Genomic DNA, 21,866 nt, shown 5'->3' with positions numbered 1-21,866 from the left:
TGCAGTGGCTCACACCTGTAATCCCAGCACTTTGGGAGGCCGAGGCGGGTGGATCACCTGAGGTCAAGAGTTCGAGACAAGCCTGACTAACATGGAGAAACCCCATCTCTACTAAAAATACAAAAATTAGGCGTGGTGGCGCACGCCTGTAAACCCGGCTACTCCAGAGGCTGAGGCAGGAGAATTGCTTGAACCTGGGAGGTGGAGGTTGCAGTGAGCCGAGATCATTCCACTCCTGGGCAACAAGCATGAAACTCCATCTAAAAAAAAAAAAAGTCCATGGCCCTGGGGAAGAACCCTCCAAGCCCTAGGAGGAGGGGCGTGCAGGTCGCTAGGAGGAAGGGCAGAGGGTGAGGGTAGGTGTGCCCAGGGCTGCAGACCAAGTGAGCCTCACCCAGTCTCACCTTGCACACCAGGGCCTTAGCATTTTAGTAAGCTCCATCCTTACATCCTGAAGACTGTCCCCAGCCCCATTTCTGCTGGTTTTACAGGAGGAACAGACCAAGCTCAGTGGGAAGACATAACAGGAACCACCAAACTTGTATATGCCAACGAGTGCGCCAACTTCACCACCAATGTCTCCGCCAGGTGAGACAAGGCCAACCCAGCCCAGCACTGTGTGGGCCATCCTCAGGCCTGAGACTGAGGCTCCCTCACTGTTCCCTCCACGTGGAAGCCTCTGTGACCACAGGTGTGGCAAGAGTAGCCATGGCGTGTTTCATGGGCTGCTTCCATCCGGATGGAAAGGATGCTCTCTGGTGGGCACTTGGGAACACATTATAACGTGCCCTCCTTTTTAGGTTTTGGCTGTCAGACTGTCCTCGGACCGCTGAGGCTGTGAACTTCGCCACCCTGCTGTACAAAGAGCTCACCGCAGTGCCCTACATGGCCAAATTCGTCATCTTTGCCAAGATGAATGACCCCCGAGAGGGCCGCCTGCGCTGCTACTGCATGACAGATGATAAAGTGGACAAGACCCTGGAGCAGCATGAGAACTTCGTGGAGGTGGCCCGGAGCAGGGACATAGAGGTACGGGGCTGGGCCCTGTACCGCCTCTGGGACAAACCCTCCCGCCATTTCTCCAGAACACCCCTGCCTGGTGCAGGCAGGTAGTCCTCCCACTGTAGACAAGGGGCTCCACAGCTGTCTTTCTTTGAGACCCCTCTTGAGAAGCATCTTAGATAAGCTTCAGGAAAGGTGAGAGATGCCACCATGCACATATCAGAGGAGGCTGCAGGCTTTTGGTCCAGTGATCTGTGAAAAGAGTTGGCATTTGCAGAAGGTCTTGTGCACCAGGGACTATTAAAAGTGCTGGACAGGCCGGGCGCAGTGGCTCACGCCTGTCATCTCAACACTTTGGGAGGCCGAGGCGGGCGGATCACCTGAGATCAGGAGTCAGAGACCAGCCTGGCCAACATGGTGAAACGCTGTCTCTACTGAAAATACAAAAATTAGCCAGCGTGGTGGCACAGGCCTGTAATCGCAGCTACTCGGGAGGCTGAGACAGAAGAATCACTTGAACCCAGGAGGCAGAGGTTGCAGTGAGTCAAGATCGCACCGCTGCTCTCCAGCCTGGGCGACAGAGCAAGACTCTGTTTTAAAAAAAAACAAAAACAAGAACAGTGCTAGCCAGCTGGGTATGGTGGTGGGGGCAAGAAACAAAACAAAAAGCAAACAAACAAAAGTGCTGGCCAGGCTCAGTGGCTCACGCCTATAATCCCAACACTTTGGAAGGCTGAGGCAGGAGGATCGCTTTGAGCCCAGGAGTTTGAGACCAGCCTGGGCAACATAGTGAGATACCATCTCTATTAAACAAATAACTAAAAATGTTTTTCTTGCATAATCTCATTTAATTCTCATATTTGTGGGTACCTTTATTATTCCGGATTTAGGTATTAAGAAACTGAGGCTGAGAAGTTAAGTAATGTGCCCACGGTCACACAGCTAAGTGAGTGGTCGAGACAGGATTTATCCAGGTCATCTCTGGCCCCAGAGTCCACACTGTGACCTGCTGTGCTAGAGTTTCAGTAGCACCCAGGTGAGGAGGCAGAGGAAAGGGCTCAACAGATAATGTGCCGAGTGAAGGCATGGGGGCTAGGTCTGAACCGGTTCCCTATCCTAAGAGACCCACTTGGTTTAAGATGTGTCGTAAGCCAGCAGTGGTCTAAGCCTCAGAATCTGTGCTGAGTTTTCCTGGGGAAGGCTGAGGGCCCCGTAGAACAAGCACAGGACTGGAACCTTGGTTCTAATCCTGTCTTAGGCACTAACGAGGCAAACTGGTTTTTCTCTTTGGGCCTCAATTTTCTCAACTGTCAAATGGGTTAATGATAACTTCTCAGTTGAAAGCTTTATATATACACAGTAGGGACCATTATTATGGGTGAGATTAAAATAGAGCAAGTGCTTTCCAGCTCTTCTCATGAACAAAGCATCTTTGGACAGATGTAAAAACAGAACCTTGGTTTTATTTTTAGAAACAGGATCTCAGTCTGTTGCCCAGGCTGGAGTGTAGTAGTGCCATCATAGCCCACTGCAGCCTCAAACTCCTGGCCTCCAGTGATCCTCCTGCCTCGGCATCCCATGTAGCTGGGACTACAGGCACTTGCCACCACACCTGGCTGATTTTTAACATTTTTTTTGTAAAGATGGGGATCTCCTTGTGTTGCCCAGGCTGGTCTCAAACTCCTGAACTCAAGCAATCTTCCCACTTTGGCCTTCTAAAATGGAGGGATTATAGGCATGAGCCACCATGCCTAGCCCAGAACCAGGATTTTTTGTTGGTGGTGGTGGTGGTTTTTTTGTTTGTTTGTTCGTTTTTCAGAAACTATGTTATGATATTCAAGTGACATTTTGGAGTACTTGATAGCAATTCTCATCAACATCTCAGGGATATTAGAAGATCCCTACATATAGCAAAATCCACTGAAGTCAGGAAGCATGTCTCATTGATCACAATTTTAGAAATAAAGCCTTTCCCAAAACAAACAGTGGATTTCTCAGCACACACCCCCATGCCTCTTGCTGTGGCAGGGTGTGTCTTGGAGAGGGAAGGACTGAAGGTTGAAGGTGGGACATCTGGGCCCTTCTCTCCCTGACAAGCTGTATCTGCTTTTCTTCTCCTGTAGGTGTTGGAAGGAATGTCCCTCTTTGCAGAACTCTCCGGGAACCTGGTGCCTGTGAAGAAAGCTGCCCAGCAGCGGAGCTTCCACTTCCAGTCATTTCGGGAGAACCGTCTGGCCATACCTGTAAAGGTGCCGGCACCCTCTGGCTGACCTCTCCTCTGGGTCTAGGAAGTTGGGGAGGCAGAATTCTCTAAACCAGACAGCCCAGTGGCCTAGAAAAGGGCCCCTGAATTCTCCTTTGTGTGATTGAGTTTAGGTGAGGGACAGCAGTCGAGAGCCGGGAGGGTCCCTGTCATTTCTGCGCAAGGCGATGAAGTACGAGGACACCCAGCACATACTCTGCCACCTGAACATCACCATGCCCCCCTGCAGCAAGGTGAGCTGGCACCTGCCGAGGAGCCTTGGCCAGAGAAGGCTTCCCCATAAGAGGTCCCCAAACAGACCCCAGGTTCAGCACTTCCAAGGGGCTTCTTTCTGGTGGAACCTTTGAGTCCCCCGAGGCACACAAAGGTACTGAGCTCTCCTCCACATGCTCATGTTGTGGCCTAGGGGGGAGACCGTGCCCTGGCCCTCTCTGCAATTCATGTGCAGCACTGGTTATGTGACAGGAGGAACAAATGTTGGTATCAGATGGTGATGGGCACATTCACGCTGTGGACCCTGGGCTCCCTAGGTGTGAAGGTGGCAAGGGGCCCTAAGAGCATCTGCCTCAGTATCCCTGGCCCGAGGCCTCCAAGGTTCGCACCAAGGAGAGCTGCTAAGGTCTCCCAGCCCCGGCACGGCTTCTCTCAGGCCGCTTTTTCATCTACCTGCTTATCTTCCCAGGGTGCTAGGCCCTCACAGAAGGGAAGCCTGGTGTCCTCAGCCACTGCAAACACCCAGGGTTTTGAGCTCAGCAAAGGAGTCTTGGCCACGTATGTTCATTTGTCGATACCTGTAAGAGTATCCCAGTCACCACCTCTGCTAGGGACTTTGGAGGGATCATACGTCTCCAGACCGTCTCCGTGGTTTTCGTTGGTGTTGTTTTGCTGTTGTTGTTGTTTTAATCATTAGCCTTCCATGCTAAACTAGGAAAGAAGCAAGGTTACATTCATAAGTCCATGGCTCAATCTCTTTTCTTTTTGGGGATGAGATGAGGGTGAACCAACTTATCTTTCAAAAGAGGATTTTCAGGCTGGGCACAGAGGCTCATGCCTGTAACCCCAGTGCTTTGGGAGGCTGGGACAAGAGGCTTGCTTGAGCCCAGGAGTTCAAGACTAGCCTGGGCAACATAGTGAGATCCTGTCTGTACAAAAAAAAAACAAAAATGAAAAATTAGCTGGGCATGGTGGCATGCACCTGTAGTCCCCAGCACTCAGGAGACTGAGGCAGAAGGATCACTTGAGACCAGGAGTTTGAGGCTGCAGTGAGCCATGGTCGTGCCATTGCACTGCGCTCCAGCTTCAGAGACAGAGTGAGACCCTGGCTCTTAAAAACAAAAGAGAGAATATTTTTCTGCAGCCTCGGGCAAGCATCTGGATGCTTTCCACAGGGCTGTGATGTTAAGGCCTTAGGGCAGTACAGAAACGGGTCTTTGAAGCATAAAGAAATCCAAAAAGAAAAACAGTTGTTTTAAGTTCAAACCCAGCTCTACCACCTATTAACTGGGTGATCTTGGGCAAGGAACTTAGTCTCTCTATGCTTCAGTTTCCTTATGGATGAAATCGGAGTAATACAGTACCCAGCTCCTACGTTGCCATGAACATTAAATAGGGCCTCACAGGTGATGGGGTGACGTGAGCTTGCTGTTATTATGACTGTGATTAATAACGCATGTACACTTCGTCAGCTTCTCTTCACTCCCACTCCTCCCATGCGTTCCTCTTTGTGCTAAGTCCCTGAGGAAACGGACTGTTTACCAGGACTGGGGTCAGCCTTCCCCACCCCTGCATCATAGGAGCTCAGATCACCTTCTCTAGGAAGGTGGGGGGAGTCCAAAACCCAAAGCACCCTTTCTTCTTCTGCAGGGAAGTGGAGCTGAAGATAGGAGAAGGACCCCGACACCCCTGGCCCTGCGATACAGCATTCTCAGTGAGTCCACACCAGGTACAGCCTCTGTGTGATAATGCATGCTTGCTCCCTTCCCAAGAAGGGTGGGTGTGAGCTTATCTCCCTGCAGCCGTGTGAGGGCTCTGCTGAGGTGCCGCTCGCTCAGCCAGTTCCAAAAGCAGCTGCAGAGCTGACTCGGGTCTTCCCCTGATGTTGCAGAGAGTCTAGACAATCACCCTAGTGTACACGGAAGCCACGTCATCACAGGCCATATCCTCACGCCTGTCAACTGTGTCCTGCCCTGGCTACTAAATGAAATCTAATGCTTCTCTCCAGGTCTTCTCAGCGGGACAGACCAGGCAGAGAAGATGGCTGTTATCTCAGAGCACCTTGGTCTCAGCTGGGCAGGTGAGTGGGGAATTGGGGGCAGAAAAGCACTTTGTCTGTTTCACCTACCCTCTTCCCCTGTAATAAGCAATGAATGAGGCATTTCTAACCCTCCTTTTATCACCCATGGGTTATCTGATTTGTGATTGTCTGAGCTGGGTCTGCTGTCCAAGCCACACCATTGAGTGCCCATGGAAGGGGGAGCCCCCTGCCTCCATCTCTGTCTGACTTTCCTTTCTAAGAAAGAATCAACTTTTGAGGTTACAGGTGACCGTGAAAAGGAGGGAAGGAGAGGGCAAGTCTCGACATATTTCACTATGGTCTGTGGCTGTGCCTGGATCTCACAGAAGTCCTGCCAGGCGTTGGGGTCGATCTTATTTAAGGGAGGCAGGTGGGCAAATAAAGTGAAGGATCAGAATGTGCTGTGCCCAACCACAGACCCTAGAACTGGATTCTCCCTGTGTAACCGCAGCAGGTCCATTGCCTGATGTGAATGGCAAGTCAAGACACACGGAGACACGGGCTTGCAGCAGTGAAAGAGGCTTAATCACAGGGCCACCAAACAAGGAGGGAGGAGGAAACCTCAAATCCATCTCCCCAAGGAGGCGTTCAGGGTTAGGGCTGTTAAAGGCTTTGGAGTGGCTGAAGTGTGGAGGTGGTTGATTGGTTGGAACGTGCAGGGTGAAGTCACGGACAGGGAGAGGAAGAAGCTACGTTCTCGTGCTGATCCCTGCCTTCAAACTGGTTGCTGGAATTGGGACTCTGAAAACCATCTTAAAGGATCCTTAAACAGAAGCCTAATGTCAGAAACCCTGTCTTTAGGAACAATGGGGGTGCAAGTACTCAGTATCCAGCACTGTGTGGCTTTGAGCAACAAAGAAGAGGACCCAAATGCAGCTTGGTGAATGCTTAATTACAACTGTATTTCTGTCCAGAGCCCAGTGCTCAATTCTTGTTGACGCTGAGAAGATGGCTTCCCCTCCCACTCCTTATTTTTTGTTAGCCTTTATATGAGTAGACTCCCTTCATTCACTTTACCTGGAGAAGACTTTAGACATACTCAGAAACCTTTTGGCAATAACTTGTGGAAAGGCAGAAGTTCAGACATGGCTCCTTCTTTAAACCATGACTGCTGGCTGCTCAGGGGGCGTGTATGCGCGCACATGTGTTGTGAGTGTGTGCACGTTTGTGTTGTGTGTGCGTGTTCTGATTCTCACCATCACTTGCGTGTGTGCGCGCATACGTGTTGTGAGTGTGTGCACGTTTGTGTTGTGTGTGCGTGTTCTGATTCTCACCATCACTTTCTCCCCAGTCTTCTTCATCCTTGAAATTAGACTCTAATGCTATTTTCCTTCTAAAGAAATAACAATAAAAATAATGGGGGATTTTGGCTAACAGTCTGCATTATTGCCTTGCATTTAGGTGGGAACTTGTATTTTCATTTTAAATGTAAATAACACCTCTCCCTGAAGAAGCATAAGCTCAGGAGTCCATTTCTGTTCTCACTGGTTCTCCGCAGCAGAGCGTGGTGTCCTGGTGTGGCCAAGGCAGTGCTGGGGTGAGAATTGGCAGGTGCGGCTCCCTCCTGGCTCAGGGACTCACTGGCTCTGTGACCTTGCAGCAGTTGCTGACCTTGCTGAGAGGTCATGTCATCTCATATTGGAAGTTATGAAAGGAAGAAAGGACATTTAATCATTCATTCATTCATTCATTCAGGACCTATTTATCAAGCTCCCCTCCCATTCTTCCATTTTCTGGAGATATAAAGGTATAGGTGCTGGCATTTCATAAGGAATTTCTTGATAAGAAGGAAGATCAAATCCACAGGGAGGCTGCCTCAGAGCTCCCTGTGCTCCCCACTGGGTGCCCTCATGCCCCAGTGCCCACCCAGCCTGTGTGCTGGAGGCCCCCTGCATGGCTCACATTTGCCGTTGTTTCTTTGCTTGCAGAGTTGGCCCGGGAGCTGCAGTTCAGTGTGGAAGACATCAACAGGATCCGAGTGGAAAATCCCAACTCCCTGTTGGAGCAGAGCGTGGCCTTGCTGAACCTCTGGGTCATCCGTGAAGGCCAAAACACAGACAGTCAGTACCATCCCGCTGAGGAAGCCTGTCCTAGGACCTCCTCCCCACCCAACTGTTCTTTCTTCAAATTCCATTCATGACACTGGCCTCTGGAGTCAGTCTGTCTGTCTCTCTCACACACACGCATGCGCCTCTTGCATCAGAAGGTCTCCAGGCAGTCCTGCCAGAAGGCATGATCAGAGAAGCTTGGCCTCAGCCTTTCTCATATCCTTGGAATAAGATAAAAATTGCAAAGCCTGGCACAGTGGCTCATGCCTGTGGTCCCCACACTTTGGGAGGCCAAGGTGGGAGGATTGCTTGAGCACAGGAGTTTGAGAGCAGACTATGTAACATAGCCCTTTAAAAATTAGCTGGGTGTGTTGGCACACACCTGTAGTCCCAACTACTCTGGAGGCTGAGGCAGGAGGATCACTTGAGCCTGGAAGGTCAAGGCTTCAGTGAGGTACAATTGCACTGCTGCACTCCAGCCTGGGCAACAAGCAAAACCCTGACTCTAAAAAAAATAAAATAAAAATTGCATCAGGACTCCTAGATGACAACATGTGTGTAGGGTGTATGACTCATCTTTGAGGTCTTCCTGTTGAATTTCCCAAGCAAATGAGTATTGTCCCCTCAGGACACAGTCTGGGTGAGCTGGACCCCTGTCTGAACCAGTTCTCATTCTCCCAGGAGCTTCCTCCAACCTGGAGGGAACTTTGCCTCGTTCTCTTTTCAGCTCCTCCTCAACCAGATTCCCAGACTCAAAACCACTAAGTAGAAATTGAGTGTTTACATTTGCATCTCAAATCATCTGGCAAGGACCAAGAATTTCAAAAGGACAGAATCTAATCATTCTAATCCTTATTTTCTTGTCGTACTCCTCTTAGATTACAAAAATAAAAATAAAAATAAATAAAAAACAGTCTTTCTAGACTTTTAAATTGGCCACTGTGGTGGGCACGGTGGCTCACGCCTATAATCCCAGCACTTTGGGAGGCCAAGACAGGCAGATCACTTGAAGTCAGGAGTTTGAGACCAGCCTGGCCAACATGGCAAAACCCTGTCTCTACTAAAAGTACAAAAATTAGCCGGGTGTGGTGGCGTGCACCTGTAATCCCAGCTACTCAGGAGGCTGAAACACGAGAATCGCTTGAACCTGGGAGGTGGACAGTGAACCAAGATTGCCCCACTGCACTCCAGCCTGGGTGACAGAGTAAGACCAATAAATAAAATAATTTACTATTTTTTTGGTAACAGGCCAGTAAATAAAATAACTGCCCACTGTTAGCGTTTGGAAAAGATCTGTTGAAGTATAAAAAGTATTCTCCCAAGAGAAAGTTTGTTTTGATTCTAAGAAAAGAGGGTGCTTCCACCTTCTGAAAAAAATTATCTCCCTTCTCCATCTTCGTCCTGCCCCATTTTCTGAGTCCATGTGATCCTCGCTCGCTGGCCTGGAGTAACGCGTATCTCTCTTCTGCGCCCTCAGTGGAGAATCTGTGCACAGCCCTGCAGAGCATCGACCGTGGCGAGATTGTGAACATGCTGGAGGGTTCTGGCCGACAGAGCCGCAACTTGAAGCCAGACAGGCGGCACGCGGACCGCGACTACTCGCTGTCACCCTCCCAGATGAATGGTGAGTGTCACCTGGACCAGGTGGGGCTGAGCCGGGGCCCTGCCCTTCAGGCATCAGCACCAATAACCCCTTCCCATAATACTTCATCCCTCAAAGCCCGCTCTGTCTCCCACTGGTGGGAGGGCTGGTTTGTCAGCAATGAGTTCCTCCTTTCGGGGGGAAGCAGAGGTGAAGGAGAGAGAGGTGGCTGCTCCTGTACAGGTCGGCATCGCCTGCTGACTGAGCCTCTGTGGCCCTGCAGAATGGCCTCCAGGCCCTTGCCATCAGCAACTGCATCCCCAGAGGGCCTGGTGTATGAGAAAAAGCTGAGTCAGAGGCAGCCAGCTAGACATTGCCCCTAAACAGCTGCAGACTTTCCAGTAGCTCTTTGCAAGGCGTGGGCCCTCTTTGGGGTGTCAGTGTCCCCATCTGTAAAACAGTCAGTGGTTGGGAAGCAGAGGGCCATTCCTGGCTCAAGGTCTAGTGCAGTTTAACTGGACGATGTTTTACAAATCCTGCTGTGGCCACTTCTAGGGACTGAGCAGTTTGCTCTTCCTGGAGCCGGGTCTCTCTGCTTTTTCCTCTCTCCCTTTTCTATCATCTCATCTCCTTCCCCTCATTCTTTGTTGATGTGACTCAGCATGGCAGGGGTCCCCCATGAGATCCAGCCCCAAAAGAGGATGTACAGGAGGCTGTGACCTCTGTCCCCAAGCCCCTGTCACTCCTGGGCCAGGCCCCTCACAACCCCTTCCTCGCCCACCCCCTCTCTGGCCAGCGGGCACATAAACGGCGAGGCCCCACTCTCCGCCCGGGAGGTCTGGGTTCTAGGCCCTTCCTTCCTGCCAGCTCCCTGCATGACTGAGCCCTCTCCCCTTCTGTAAAATCAGCAAGTTGGATTGGATCCCTAAAATTCCTTACAGATCTTGAAACAAAATTTCCATGTCTGTGACATGGCATCTTCAGGTGGCTGACCCGTCACCCTGGATGCTTGCATGGTTATGTGTATGCTCCTTAAGCTCCTCGTCTTAAGGGCCATCCCCGCCACGCCCAGACTGAGGGTGGGCACCTGTGACTGGGTACACAGTTGGGGGACGCGGCCAAGGGCGAGTCCCAGGTGGGCCTGGGCACGGAACCCCTGCCAGGGGACCCTGTGCTCGCTGAGCCCTCCCTGTTCCCTGCCCCACATCCTGTGACTCCTGAAGTGTGCCATTTTGCACCCTGGGAGCAGGGCCCATCTGCTGGTCACGTCCCAACCCCTCTCTTCTGCCTCTAACCTCATGTTGACTTCTGTGCACCCACGCTATGGTGCTGCCTGTCTCCACTGTCTCCACTGTCCCCATTTCGGCAGGCACAGAGCTGGCCATGTCCACATGCATGTCATGGCCCCCAGCCCTGTCTCCCCACGCATCTCATGGCTGTGTCCTAGGCGAACATGTGTGTGTGCCTGTGTGTGTGCATATGTGTGTGCGCATGTGTGCATGCATGTGCATGTGTGAGCATGTGCGTGTGTGTGTTCTTATGTGTGCGTGCGCGTGTGTGTGCACGGGTGTTGCTGTGTGGTGCTGCCTGCTGCGTGTGCCCAGCCCACTCCCCGGGTCCACCCCCTTGGGGATTCCAGCCTCCCCTCAGGGGACCTGGCTGGAGCTTTACAGGAGCTCAGTGGGCTAAGAGCAGTTGAGGGAGGTCACAAACCTGGGGAAATTCTGGTGAGAAAGCTCCTCTGCCTTCCCGTGTGTGGAGGCTTCTTTAACACCCAGCGCGTACTTTCGGTCAAGTCAGAGGGGCACACTTTTGATTTCCTGTGCCCTGATGAAGCACCTACAGGACTATGGGCCACCAGAACCGCATGAGTGTGAATATTCACAGTTACAGACCTGGGCATCTGTGAGCATCTCCCCAGGCCACAGACCCCTGGCTTCCACCAGGCTTTGAGGCATTCTTGCCCGAGTGGTTCTCAGGCAAGAATGTACACACTGGGCCTGTGTACTCCATGTCTGCTGAAAGGGTTCTGCTTCAGGGGGTCAGCCCATTTGGCAAATATTTTTCAAGCATCAACCGCACGCCAGGCACTGTGCTAGGCAGGAGAGAGATACCTGTTCTCAACCAGACAAAACAAAACAAAACAAAACCAAAATCTGCCTTCGTGGAACTTTTCCCTCCTGTGAGGAGAACCACGTGGGGGACTGTATCACGCGCCAGCAGTTACCGCACATGGTGCAGGAGAAACAGACCAATGTCGGGGCTTGGGGGACTCATGGTGCAAGGGAAGCGGGCGGCGTTGGAGCACTTGCCGGAGATGAGGTGAGAGCCATGCGTCGGCGCTGAGGACGAAGATTTCAGGGCAGGGAGTGTGAAGAGGGCTTTCCTGATGTGTTCACAGGATGGGGCTGGAGGCGGAGGCAAAGGGACAGCGGGAGAGAGGGCAGGCGTGGGGGCTGAAGGGGTGGCACGGAGCCCACCCATAGACTGTCATGAGGACATTAGGTTTGATGTGGAGTGAGCTGGAAAGCCACCAGAGGGTTATGGCCAAAGAGTGGCATGACTGTACTTCAGTCTTTGAGGGAGCCCTCTCCCGAGTACTTGATTTCAGATGGTCACAGTCGAATGCTCCGTGCTTCCTGGCTGCTCTGTGCAGCCTCAGCAGCCCCCGATGCCCTCTCTGGCGGGTCCCCGTTAGACCCAGCTCTGTGCCCCATGCACCCTCCCCCGGCCCCAGCAGACTCATGCACCAATGCCCTGCTTGGTCTAGAATTGGCGTCTTTATATTTTTCCTGCCTTCCTCCCTGCCCCAGAAAGTCTGGCCCTCATCTGGATGCCCTTGTGGTCTGGAGAGAAGGTGGCAGGACAGTCAGAGGTCTGAGGAGTTGGGGGGACACTACAGGCTCTGCAGCTTCTCTGCTCTCCCGTGGGCAGGGCTCGTGATGGCCTGACCTGGTGCCCACCCAGCCCACTGCACCAATGCCCACAGTTGGACCTTGGCTCCTTTGTGCTTTTCCTGGTCCCTCTGTGTGTCTGAGCCTCCTTCTGAGGCCCTGGGACTCCAGGCAGTGATAGGCAGCTCTGTGAGAGCGACATAAGTGGGTGGTGTCCGGGAATTAGAAGCCTGAGGCTGTCTCTCCCTCCATAGCTCTGCTCGCCACCAGCGCCTGAATTGGCCAGAGCAGAGGCACTCAGGCCAAAAGGCCAGTGTGCTTCTCCCATACAGGAGAAGACTGCCCAGGCCTTGGGAATAAACATGAAAAAAGCATGGCCTATAGAGCCAAAATAAAATAGCATGTTTCTGAAAATAAAACAGACTTCCCTTGTGAGAGGAGAAATGGTCATCCCACACCCATGTGAGCTCCATTTGGCCTGATAAATCAGACACAAACTAATGTCTACTCAGGAATAAAACATGTTTTATTTCCCTCAATTCTTCACAACTGTGGCTAGTGAAGTGTGGCCTTGTCAGGGGCGAGGCTGTCTGATGACCCCTGTTGCCCCATTTGCTGCTGACATTAAGCTAGCAGGACGATTATTACCTCTGGGTCAGCACAGAACCAGGGCAGTGACCTCGAATGAGGAGGGACCACCTGACCATATGCGGCCCCAAACTGATATGTGTGGCTGCCTTTTACCTGACTTCTCCAACATGTAGCCCCAAGAGGAGGTCTCTAGACTGAGGGAGGGGCTGGTGACCCAGGTGTGGTGGGGCTGCATGAGACTACCAGAGAGACAGACATTCTGGAACTCACCCTGGGGGATCCAGTGGATCTGCCTATGGTCTGGTCCACCCCAGACCTGTGAGATGTTCCTCATGAGGATGCACTTGTGCTTCTGCGAGTATTGCTCCAGCTTCATAGTGATCCCCACCAGCACCAGGAGTACAACTAGCTACCGGCGGCGTTGGATCTCAGCCTGCATAGGCTGGGAGAGGACACAGCTGGGCATGCACCCTAAATACTGCTACCAGGGAAGGAGTCCCAGAGTGAGGACAAGCAGGGACTTCCTGCAGAGGTGGTACATGTGCTCTCTGTATCCATACATTTTTTTTTTTTTTTTTTGAGATGGAGTTTCACTCTTGTTGCCCAGGCTGGAGTGCAATGGTGCAATCTCAGCTCACTGCAACCTCTGCCTCCCGGGTTCAAGCGATTCTCCTGCCTCAGCCTCTCAAGTAACTGGGACTACAGGTGCCTGCCACCATACCCAGATAATTTTTATATTTTTAGTAGAGACACGAGTCCCACCATGTTGGCCAGGCTGGCCTCGAACTCCTGACCTCAGGTGATCCACCCACCTCAGCCTCCCAAAGTGCTGGGATTACAGGCATGAGCTACCGCACCCGGCCCCTTACATCTTTATTTGGGTGAAGTTCCATTAAAGTGAATACCGTGGAAGTCTCAAGGTGGGAAAGTCACAAAAGAAACCCAAGAATGAGCCTCAAGTATTCTGTGGCTACAAAGCTGCCCTCTCCCAGTTCTCAAGTCTCATCCCAATTTCAAGGAGTGATGGAATGTTCATCCAGCCAAATCCAAGGAGCCATGTCAGATGCAATGTGTGCCACTGCTGGCCAAGACAGGGCAACAGGGACCGGATATACCCTCCTGCTTGAAACTACTGCAGACCAAAAAATGGACATAATATATGAAACAACAGTTTTTAAGACATTGGATATCAAATAACAAAAGACATTGATCCACAAAGCATGGGAAATAAATGAAGTGAGTCCTACAGCTGTCTAGTTTACTGTTTTGAAAGTCCAAGGAGACCAAGACAGCTGGAGTTCTCAAGACAGAGCACCAGAGAGGAGACAGTTGCACAGATAGAACACTCTGGAGACCTACAGAGGGTCCCCCGCAAGTTTCAGATGAGTATTAGCCAGCTATTCCCAATTAATCTCTCACAGCCTTTGTTCAGGAGACAAAGAAGGATCTCATCTCAGAAATAGGGAAAAATTAACCCCTAAAGCTCCAGTGCTTCCTAATAAAATTTGAAAGCAAAATGCAAAAGGATCCAACTGCTTCCAAGTAACTTAACTGCATAACAGAACAAAGCTCAAGCATACAGGGATACAAAAACATCCAGCACTCCACAAGGTAAAATTCGCAATGTCCAGCATTCAATTAAGAGTAACCGGACACACAAAGAGGCAGGAAAACAGGATCCATAATGCGGAGAAAAATCAACCCATTGAAACTGACCCAGAGTTGACAAATATGTTAGAATTAGCAGACAAAGGGCTGGGCGTGGTGGCTCATGCCTGTAATCCCAGCACTTTGGGAGGCTGAGGTGGGTGGATCACCTGAGGTCAAGAGTTTGAGACCAGCCTGGCCATCACGGTGAAACCCTGTCTCTACTAAAAATACAAAAAAAACTAGCTGGGTGAGGTGGCGGGCACCTGTAATTCCAGCTACTCAGGAGGCTGAGGCAGGAGAATCGCTTGAACTCAGGAGGCAGAGGTTGCAGTGAGCTGAGATAGTACCATTGCATTCCAGCCTGGGCAACAAAAGCGAGATTCTGTCTCAAAAAACAAAAAAAGAATTAGCAAAGATGGTAAAACAGTGATTGTAACTGTATTTCAGATATTAAAAAAAAAAGTTAAGTAGAGACATGGAAGATATTTTTTAAAGGCCCAAGCCAATCTTCTAGAGATGAAACTGTAATGTGTAAGATGAATACACTGGATAGGATTAGACATTAGACACTGCAGAAGAAAAGATTAGTGAACTTGACAATATAGCAAGAGAAACTCCAAATATTTTTCTTTTCTTTCTGTTTTGGAGAAACAGAAAGTGAGCTATGGGGAAATTTCAAGTGACCTAATATGTGAAATTACAGTTCCCAACAGAAAAGAAGGAAGAAAAAAGTATTGTAAGAAATTCGGAGCTGGGCACAGTGGCTTATGCCTGTAATCCCAGCACTTTGGGAGGCCGAGGTGGGTGGATCACTTGCGGTCAGAAGTTCGAGACCAACCTGGCCAACATAGTGAAACCCTGTCTCCACTAAAAAAAAAATACAAAAGTTAGCCGGGCATGGTGGTGCACGACTGTAGTCCCAGCTACTTGAGAGGCCAAGGCAGGAGAATCGCTTCAACCCAGGAGGTGGAGGTTGCAGTGAACCGAGATTACATTACTGCACTCCAGCCTGAGCAACAGAGTTCTCAACCATTCCCCCCCCCCAAAAAAAAAAGAAAAAGAAAAAAAAAGAAATATAGACAAAAATTTGCCAAATTTGATAAAAATCATAAAGACATAGATCCAACAAGTTTGATGAACCCCATGCACAGGAAACATGTGAGCAACTCTATCAGGGCACATTATTAGCAAACTGGTCAAAACCAGTGGTAAAGAGAAAAATATTAAAAGCAATCAGAGGGGGAAAAAAGATGTGTTATGTACAAGGGAACCAAAATAAGACTGACATCAGATTTCTTATTAGAAACAGCACAAGCCAAGGACAGGCGTGGTGGCTCATGCTTGTAATCCTGGCATTTTGGGAGGTCGAGGTGGGTGGACCACTTGAGCTCAGGAGTTCGAGACCAGCCTGGGCAACGTGGTGAAACCCCATCTCTACAAAAACTACAAACATTAGCCATGCGTGGTGGTGCGTGCCTGTACTTCTAGCTACTCAGGAGGCTGAAGCAGGAGAATCGCTTGAGCCCAGGAGGCAGAGGTTGCAGTGAACCAAGATTGCACCATTGCACTACAGCCTGGGCAACAGGAGTGAAAACCTGTCTCAAAAAAAAAAAAAAAGAAAGAAAGAAAGAAAAGAAAAGGAAAAAGAAAGAAAAAAAGGAACAACACAAGCCAGAACATGGTATGGCATCTTTAAAGTATGCCACATCTTTAAAGAGGAAAGAAACAACATCTCCAAAGTAACCTAGACTTCTATACCTAGCACACGTAACTTCAAAAATGAAAGCAAAATAAAGAGTTTTCTACCTTAAGAAATTAGAAAAGGAAGAGCAAATTAAACCTAAAATCATAGAATAAAGGAAATAATAAAGATTAGAGTGGAAATCAGTGACATAGAAAGCAGAAAAACTTGGAAAAACTTAATGAAACCAAAAGCTGGTGATTTGAAAAGATCAATAACATTGATAAACCTCTAGCCAAACTGATTATGAAAAAAGAGAAGACCTACAGATTACCAATATCAGGAATAAGGAATATATACTATCTATAGAATATCTACAGGTAGTAAAAGGACAGTAAAGGGATACTATGACAATTTTATGTCAGTAAATTGGAAAACAGGTGAAATCAACAAATTCCTTGAAAGACACAAACTCTCAAAGCTCACTTAGGAAGAAATAGATATAGCCCCATATAAATGAAAGACATTAAATGTATGGTTTGGAACATTCCTACAAAGAAAAGTCCATGCCCAGATGGCTTCACTGGTAAATTCTACCAAACATTTACGGAAGAAACAACTTGTTTAGAAAGTTGAAAATGAGAAAATACTTCTCAGCTAAGTTTATGAGGCCAGCATTACCCTGATATTGGGAAGAAAGACAATTAACAAGAAAACTGCAGACCAGTATCATTTATGAATATTTATGCAAAAAATCTAAACTAAAATGAACTTGGATTATTACCTTGTATACAAAAATCAACTCTAAATGGGTCATAGATTAAATGTAATATCTAAAACTTAAAACTTCTAGAAGAAAACGTAAGAAAAAAACCTTAAAGATCTTGGTTAAGACAAAGATTTCTCAGATACAACACCAAAAGCACAATCCATAAAAGAACAAATTGACAAGTTGGGCTTCATCAAAATCAAAACTTCTGCTCTTCAAAATACACTGTTAAGAAAATGAAAAGATGAGATACAGACTGGGAGAAAATATTGGCAAATAACCATCTGCTATAGTATTGGAATATATAAAGAACTCTCAAAACTTAATAATAAGAAAACAACTCAATTTTTAGATTGAACAAAAGATTCAAACAGACTTTTCACCCAGAATATATACACATGGCAAATAAGCACATGAAAATATGCTCAACATCATTAGTCATTAGGGAAATACAAATCAAAACTATAAGGAGGTACCACCACACACCAAAAAGAATGGTTAAAATTAAAAAAGCTGGCCATATAAAGTGTTGGTGAGGATATGGGAGAACTGGAACTCTCATACACCACTGGTGGGACTGCAAAGTGGTACAATCACTTGATCATTTCTTACAAAGTTAAACATATACCTCCTGTATGATCAAGTCATTCCATTCCTAGTTATTTACCCAAGAGAAAAGAAAGCATTATGTCCATACAGACTAGCAGCTTTATTTGTAATAGCCACAAACTGGAAGCAACCCAAATGTCCATTGGCAGGTAAATAGATTTGCAAACTGTGATATATTCATCCAATGGACTATGGCTTAGCAACAGAAATAAATTATTGATACATGCATCAGCATGGATGAAACACAAATGACTGTGTTGAGTGAAAGAAGCCAGGCTTAAAAAAAAGAGAGAGTGCATACTGTATGAATCCATTTATGTAAAATCCTGGGGAATGCAAAGTGATATATAGTGACAAAAAGAAGATCAGGGTCACCTGGGAATGGTTTGGGGTTGGTGGAGGGGGAAAGGGAAGGGAGAGATTACAAAGAAGCTTGGAAGACCTTTCTGGGGTGACAAATGTCCGTTTTCTTCTTTGAGGTGATGGCTTCATGGGAGTACACATGTTAACAATGCATCAATTTACCCCCTTTTAAAGATACACATTTATTGAATGTCAAACATACCTCAACAAAGCTATTTTTAAAAAAGATTAATGGCAAAGTCTATGGAAAAGACCAAACTTACTAGCTGTGTGACCTTCCCCAAGTTGCTAAACCTCTAGTTTCCTAATCTATAAAGTAGGAATCATATTATTTTCCTTGTAGGGTTGTTGTGGCAATTAAAAATAACACGTTAGATATGTTTTGCACTAAAAATACGCTCAATGGCCAGGTGCAGTGGCTGAACCCTGTAATCCCAGCCCTTTGAGAGGCTTGAGGCAGGCAGATCACTTGAGGTCAGCAGTTTGAGACCAGCCTGGCCAACAGGGTAAAACCCTGTTTCTACTAAAAATATAAAAATTGGCCAGGTGTCATGGTGCATACCTGTAATCCGAGCTACTCCCAGTGGAGAGGCTGAGGCAGGAGAATCACTTAAACCCGAAGGCAGAGGTTACAGTGAGCTGAGACTGCATTACTGCGCTCCAGCCTGGGCAACAGAGCAAGACTCTGCTTCAAACAACAACAACAACAAAATGCTCAGTAAGTGATGTAAATGAAAAAATGCTCGCAAGAGTAATAAGAAAAATAATCATCAGTTGACCCCAAAATGTCCTGCTTTTGTATATCTGGAGGGCTTTCTATGAAGGGTTTGAAGGCCAGGGCCCTGGTCAGCTATATAATTCCTCAAGTCACAGTTTCATGTACAGTGACTTGGAGTTCATTTCATGGTAAGATGTGACCCATTTCACCTATTCTTCCCACTCCCTCCTCCTTGTTCTTCCTAGTTTGGCCAAAGCTAAAAGGGGTTTCCCCCAGTCTCTGCCATTGTGCTGCCCTGCTCCCAGCCACCCCACCTTCACGGGGTCATCCTCCCCGCTCATTTGGGACCTGGAACCAAGTAGGCTTGTAGGGAAGAAAACTTTCCTGGGGAGATTAAGAGAATGCATGCCGAGTACACAGCCCGGCTCCAGGCACGTTGAACACACAGGTACATGTTAGCAATTGCAGTTCCACTAAATGTGCCTGAGGTCTTTCTGTTCTAGCTGCTGGGTCCTCACACACCTGGAGAGCTCTGCAGTGGTCATGGGGCTAGTGGAGGCCCAATCCTGTTGTAGGAAAGGGTGGGGAGAGGAAAGCAGACATCAGCCCTGTCCTCATGGGTTTGCATTTCCGAGAACAGCCTTAGCAAGGGCCTTAGGACAGCCTCAGAGATGGGAGGGATCAACAGCAGCTGAAGCTGTGAAAATGCCATGAAACAAGAAGCTGTCCTATCTGTGAGTGTGTGGGTGAGAGTGTGAGTGTGTGTGTGTGTGTGTGTGTTCATGTGTGTTTGGGGTTTGTCATCCCCATTCCCCTAGCACAGTGCCTGGCATGTGATCGGACCTCTCTTGTTTTGGTTGAACAGTGAGTGGATGAGAATAAATGGAGCTAGTGATGTAAAAGCAGGGGAGCAGGTGATCAGGCGCTGAGGCCCTTAGTGGAGGGTTAAGAGGGCAAGAAAGGAGCCCGCCTGGCTTGAATCAAAGCACAGCCTGGGGGCAGTTGGATGTGAGTAGAGGTGGGGGTAGGGACTGAATGGCAGAATGGAGCATTTGAACTAGGTTTGAACTCTAGGCTGGGGGTTGTCTGGACATCTCTGGATGGCAGGAAGGTCCCTAGAGAGATGCAAGGGGCAGCCCTTCCCATTCACAGCGTTCCCTTTCATCTCCGTGGGCTTTCTAGCTGCTGTAAGCACGTACTTGTTTCCTGGTTTCCTAGGCAGGCCAAGACCATTGGAGAATCTTGTCTTCTATTCCCTTCTCCCACCCACAGAGGCACCTGCTCTGAAGGGACATCAGAGACCTCTTTCTCCTGTAGCAGAAGTCCTTGCTCCCAGCCAGAGGAGGGCTGAGAAGCCCCGGATGGAGCGCTGATGGCCCCGCAAATGCCCATGTGCATGCATGCCACTCAGTGTCACGGTCACTTGTGAACATCAGGGAGCCAGTGCCAAAGCCAACCAGAACATCAGCAGGGACTCCCATCCCAGCCAGGCAGCAGGCAATGGCAGATGGGCAGGCCATGGTGACTACAGGTCATGCACTCAGGGCCTGAGCGAGCTGGCTCCCATCCCACCAGGTCAGTGCTGACCTGCAGCTGGGACAAACAGCTCAGGGCTCTTGGACACAGGGCTTTGGGGCGGGCAGACCTGGTGCCTCTTGGTGCCTTCTGACCTTGCCCATTTTGAGCCCTAAGAGCCCTCCCCTCTGGCACCTTAGATCATTCAGAGTTTCTAGAATCAATAAGCAACTTGAGGAAAGTGACACCTGGCCACACCAGAAGGTTGTTTCCCATGTGACTACCACATTGAGGTCTATGGGTGTTTGGTATACCCTGGTAGGCCCCTCAAGGGCAGCCTGGTTACTACCCCTGGTTCTGGGTGGCTTTTCCTTCCCTTTAAGGTACATCCCTGAGAACCTAAGAACTGAGCTAAAGTGAAGTTTTGAGTAGAGGAGCTACGTCTATTTCTGCCCAGCCGTGGAGAAGTGGAGCTTTCATGGGATCAGAGACAGATTGGAGCACAAGTCCTTTGGATAAAGGCTTCTTTATCTAGTGCTCTGAACTGGATAAGAAAGAGTCCAATCTCCTCTTCAACATCCAGCAGGGAGCTCCCCCATCTCTGCCTCACACCCTGGCTGCCCCCACCCAATTCAGAGCCTTGCTTCTCTTGCCTGGATGCCCAGGCAGTAGCCACAAGGCCTGAGCATTGGGCCTGGAGCTTGGAAAGCCCTCAACCCACCCCGAATGTGCATGCACCTCTCTGGCCATGCCTGCGTGTGTGTGTGCGTGCGTGTGCGTTGACCTGCACGTGAATGCGTGGGACAGGAATCGCTGCTGGAGCATGTTGCCCTCTGTCTGCCCATCCAGGTTACTCCTCACTGCAGGACGAGCTGCTGTCCCCTGCCTCCCTGGGCTGTGCGCTTTCCTCTCCGCTACGTGCAGACCAGTACTGGAACGAGGTGGCCGTCCTAGACGCCATCCCCTTGGCGGCCACGGAGCATGACACCATGCTGGAGATGTCTGACATGCAGGTGTGGTCCGCGGGCCTCACGCCTTCCCTGGTCACTGCTGAGGACTCCTCTCTGGAGTGCAGCAAGGCCGAGGACTCTGACGCCACAGGTCACGAGTGGAAGTTGGAGGGGGCACTCTCAGAGGAACCGCGGGGCCCCGAGTTGGGCTCTCTGGAACTTGTGGAGGACGACACAGTGGATTCAGATGCCACAAATGGCCTTATCGATTTGCTTGAACAGGAGGAAGGTCAGAGGTCAGAAGAGAAGCTGCCAGGTTCTAAGAGGCAGGATGACGCGACAGGTGCAGGGCAGGACTCAGAGAATGAAGTGTCTCTTGTTTCAGGCCATCAGAGGGGGCAAGCCCGAATCACATACTCCCCTACCATGAGTCGGGTGACGGAGAGGAGTCAGGACAGGTAAGAGCTTGACTGCGGGAGCCGGGTCCCTTTTTGTCTTCTGGGCTCCTGGGTGAGATTGTGCCCGGCAGTGAAGGCAGAGGTGTTGATGCCAACCCTGACCCTGGGTTCTAATTGCACAGGAACAAATACATTCAGTCTGGCAGACGCCATATATAGGAGTGTAGGTGCCATCTGCAAAAGCCAGTGCCTCCCCAAGACCCCACTAGGTATGGCCAGCAGGGGAGACCCCGAGAAGCACTGGGAGAGCACACACTGGGACATTAGGGCGCTGGGAGGGCTCACTTACATACATTAGGGCACTTGGAGGGCTCACTTAGGGACATTAGCCTGCCGGGAGGGCTCACTTACGGACATTAGGGCACCGGGAGGGCTCACTTAGGGACAGTAGGGCCCCGAGAGGGCTCACTTAGGACATCGGGGCATGGGGAGAGCTCACTTAGGGACATTAGGGCACGGGGAGGGCTCACTTAGGGACAT

General features: G+C 49.6%; 1 protein-coding gene across 5 annotated transcripts in view; it reads left to right on the top strand.

Annotated features, from left to right (window-relative positions):
* Positions 1-21,866, top strand: part of ANK1 (ankyrin 1) — a 143,319-nt gene that overhangs the window by 102,391 nt on the left and 19,062 nt on the right. For 4 of the 5 annotated variants that reach the window (XM_023214480.1, XM_023214479.1, XM_023214477.1 and 1 more), the window contains 9 exons: positions 492-588; positions 801-1,029; positions 3,126-3,251; positions 3,379-3,498; positions 5,129-5,207; positions 5,487-5,558; positions 7,487-7,618; positions 9,084-9,230; positions 20,828-21,386. In XM_023214480.1, coding sequence (XP_023070248.1) covers positions 492-588; positions 801-1,029; positions 3,126-3,251; positions 3,379-3,498; positions 5,129-5,207; positions 5,487-5,558; positions 7,487-7,618; positions 9,084-9,230; positions 20,828-21,386 — 1,561 coding nt within the window. The remainder of the gene's footprint in view (positions 1-491; positions 589-800; positions 1,030-3,125; positions 3,252-3,378; positions 3,499-5,128; positions 5,208-5,486; positions 5,559-7,486; positions 7,619-9,083; positions 9,231-20,827; positions 21,387-21,866) is intronic. The other variant, XM_023214478.1, reaches the window with a different exon arrangement.

The sequence above is a fragment of the Piliocolobus tephrosceles genome, chromosome 7 (assembly GCF_002776525.5).
Source record: "Piliocolobus tephrosceles isolate RC106 chromosome 7, ASM277652v3, whole genome shotgun sequence".
In the NCBI taxonomy this organism is placed as follows: domain Eukaryota; kingdom Metazoa; phylum Chordata; class Mammalia; order Primates; family Cercopithecidae; genus Piliocolobus; species Piliocolobus tephrosceles.
The sequence above is the reverse complement of the archived record's forward strand: the minus strand, read 5'-3'. Positions and strand labels throughout refer to the sequence as shown.